Source organism: Zea mays, chromosome 4, assembly GCF_902167145.1.
Source record: "Zea mays cultivar B73 chromosome 4, Zm-B73-REFERENCE-NAM-5.0, whole genome shotgun sequence".
In the NCBI taxonomy this organism is placed as follows: domain Eukaryota; kingdom Viridiplantae; phylum Streptophyta; class Magnoliopsida; order Poales; family Poaceae; genus Zea; species Zea mays.
The window spans coordinates 86,715,288-86,718,611 of record NC_050099.1 but is presented as its reverse complement, the minus strand read 5'-3'; the positions used below and the strand labels follow the sequence as shown (position 1 = coordinate 86,718,611).

The window sequence follows — 3,324 nt, the reverse complement described above, 5'->3', positions numbered from 1 at the left end:
AGCCCTGACCTAAAGCCGCCCCACTGTTATCCCTAAAACAGAATCGCCTGGCTGACTTCCAAGCAGAAAACAGGACAGCAGACACAGAACAACCAAATTCTTTTTTTGTGAAGTCCGAATCTACCGAAACAAATGCAACCTTCCAGCCATCCATGTCTCCCATCGTCACCATCAAGGTCTAACACCACCAAATTCGACTAGGATTGCTCAACCAATGAGACAATTACCCATGAAAAAAAAAAGATAATAACTTTAGTAGGCAATGAAGCCAGGGCTTTCCTGCCGAACAGCAGGAAATACGACAATGCAAACATGACAAGGATCACTTCCAATAAAAGTGGTTTATTAGCCTCTTTGTAGTTTGTAGACTCCAACAAGCTACAAACAGAACCACGATACAGAAGGGGCAAAATTTATGTGTAAATAAGGCCTGGTTCAGAAACCGGCGATAACTTGGGGGATGGATGTTCAGCCCCCATGTAGCAATTAGAAACAAACAGCAACCATCTGGAACATCTTCCTACATGCCGACAACAAAAAACTCTAGGCTGCAAAACTTAAAAGCCATTCAAGACGATTGTTCCTTCTGTTTCACTTGCTTCGCCTCAAACAGATGCAGCAGCTTCCCGCTGTTTGTTCACGAAAGCAATACCCTTCTCAATGCTTGCCTTCAACTCGGCCTTCAGCGCCTCAAGTGCCTTGGCCTCATACTCAGTCATTCCCTGGAGGTCGGCAGAAATGACGGACTCAACACCATTCTTGCCCAACTTGACTCTTGATGCGAAGAATGGCAGGTCAGTTATCTCAGACTGAACAAATGTGCACTCATAAACATCCGGATCGCCAGCCAGCGCACGGAGAGAAGACTCAACGAATCTGGCAGCGGCATAGGCCATGGACAGGGTAGCAGACCCAGCACCAGCCTTGGCATCCACCACCTCTGTCCCGGCATTCTGTATCCTCTTTGTCAGCTCCTCAGTTTCCTCATCTGTGAAGGTGACAGATGGCCTGGTCTTCGATAACAGTGGCAGAATTGTGATTCCAGCATGGCCACCAACAACTGGGACATCAACATCGATGAGCTTAAGGTTCTTCTTCTGCGCCACAAATGTGTTGGCCCTGACAACATCCAGGGTGGTAACCCCGAAAAGCTTCTTGGGATTGTAGACACCCTTCTGCTTCAGAACCTCAGCTGCAATTGGCACCGTGGAATTCACCGGGTTGCTGATGATATGGATGAACGCCTCTGGGCAACTGTCTGCAACAGCCTCAACAAGTGTCTTGACGATGCTTGCGTTGATGTTAAAAAGGTCATCGCGAGTCATCCCAGGCTTCCTTGGGACCCCGGCAGGGATGACAACGACATCCACACCTTTCAAGCAGTTGGCTAACTCTGAGGGTCCAGTGAAGTCAAGAACCTGAGCAGGCGTGTTGCAGTGGCTGAGATCTGCAGCAACTCCCTTGACATTAGCAATATCATACAGATGCAGCTCGGACACCAGAGGAGACATCTTAACCAACAGGCCCAAGGGTTGACCGATGCCACCGGCAGCACCCAGCACTGCCACCTTGTAAGATGCCTGTGGAGATATCTGAGATCCAGACTTTGTCTTGGGCACAATCCTTGGAGTAACAGCTGCCCGAAGGGATGCATTCCAGCCCAGGAATGACGACTCTGAGCCAGAGCTAACAGATGCCGGCATCTTTAAGCCAGCATAGCTTATGGCTCCAAGGTTCCTTGGCTTTTGGATCAGCGCAGCTTGGGCGCTCACTGGGTTGAAGGTAACGGTTGATGCCATGCCTGACTGCAGCAACAAAGTTCCGTCAGGCACATATGCAGGTGAGGCAGAAGATAATTCAAGACAGAGGATATCTTGAAGAACTGGATTTAGAAGCAGTAAGAGCCAAGAATGAAACGTGTATCAAGCAGGTGATCTATAACGTGAATCGTTCAACAAAATAGATCATATGATTGAGTTCCCTAACTTGCCTGACTTGCCAACTCTATTGAAAATGAGGCCACCATTCCTATTTGCCATCACTAACAAATCGAGCTACACACCTAGACCAAATTGCCTTTCGAAGCATAATCTAATACCCGGACAAGGCATGAAACGTAGTATCTACTGAGAATATGACGGAGAGGAATGGAACCGACCAGGAGAATTCTACAGGGAACGTGCAGATCTACACACGGCCCGAGCGAAGGAACGACTGAGAGGAAGCAAAAACGGAGGAGATCCCACCTGCAGCGACGGCGGCTGGGATCCAACCTAATCGAAGAAGGGCAAGGAGAGGAGATGGTGCTTCGTTACCCTGCGCGCTCTCCTCGGCGGCGGCTTTTGACGGCTCCTTTTCCTGGCTCCCCTGGGGCTCGTTGGGGCAGAGCCGTAGAGGGCAGGGCGGCACGGGGCGGGAGGCTCGTGAGCAGCGGCAATGACCAGCAGGCAGGCAGGCGGGCACGAAAAAGCGCTCGTCTTTGGCCCCCTCGCCCTCGCCTTCGGTGGTAGAAAAGTGCAGGGCAGGAGCGGCGGCGCGTGCCGTGGTGTCTCTATTGCGCCCGACGAACGGACGGAGACGGAGGCGGCGTGGGCGGCGTGCGGCCTAGGAAACAACGGAGGAGATCCCCGCCCGTGCCCGTGGGCGCGTGGACCCGGCCTGGATCTTTTTGCGAGGACGGCCTATAGGTGTACATTTGGGCCGGGCCTGATGGGCTGGCCCGAAGTACGAAAAAAAAGCACGACCCAGACACAGACGACACAAAATAATTTAGTGCCGGGCCGGCACGGCACGATATATCGAGCCGGGTTTGGGCCGATGTCGTGACCCATGGGCGGGCATGAACACGACCCATTTAAGGCAGGCACGAAATGGCCCATATAGAGGCACAAAAAGGCCCATATATTTATTAAAATCACACTTCATTCCACATTTTCATGTACTTGATAAAAACACAAAGCTAGAGATAATGTTAGTTAGATGTTTTTTATAGCTTTGAATTAGAGTATGTGATATAATTTTATTTTTTTTATGAACATTAGATAATGAACTGAACTTACAAACTTTATATAGAGCTGATTATACTCTTTTTCTTTTTAACAAAATGATTTGTAAACGAGGTAGTCATTGCATAGCTATGTTACTTAATACAAATATTAAGTTTGCTTTTGGTCAAATGTATTTGTCTTATCTTTTATTTGTTTTATTAAATTTGTTTTGAATTTCGGGTCTTGATGTGAATTTCGGACCAAAAACTGAATCTTGGGCCAAAAAATGTATTTCGGGCCCTAATGTGAATTTCGGGCTTTTATAATTTCGGTCCGC

General features: G+C 48.8%; 1 protein-coding gene across 5 annotated transcripts; it reads right to left on the bottom strand.

The window, feature by feature from the left end:
* Positions 1-313: 313 nt before the first annotated feature.
* LOC100193663 (malate dehydrogenase) lies at positions 314-2,677 on the bottom strand. Of its 5 annotated transcripts, none has more exons than XM_008678354.3 (2): positions 2,316-2,677; positions 314-1,801 (listed from the first exon to the last, which is right to left on the bottom strand). In XM_008678354.3, the coding sequence occupies exon 2, from the start codon at positions 1,797-1,799 to the stop codon at positions 606-608; it is 1,194 nt and encodes a 397-aa protein (XP_008676576.1). In that variant the 5' UTR covers positions 1,800-1,801; positions 2,316-2,677; the 3' UTR covers positions 314-605. The 5 variants fall into 5 exon arrangements, with proteins under 5 accessions (XP_008676576.1, XP_023157921.1, XP_008676574.1 ...); XM_023302153.2 differs by having other exon boundaries at positions 314-1,805; positions 2,159-2,651; XM_008678352.3 differs by having other exon boundaries at positions 314-1,805; positions 2,247-2,651.
* Positions 2,678-3,324: the final 647 nt, after the last annotated feature.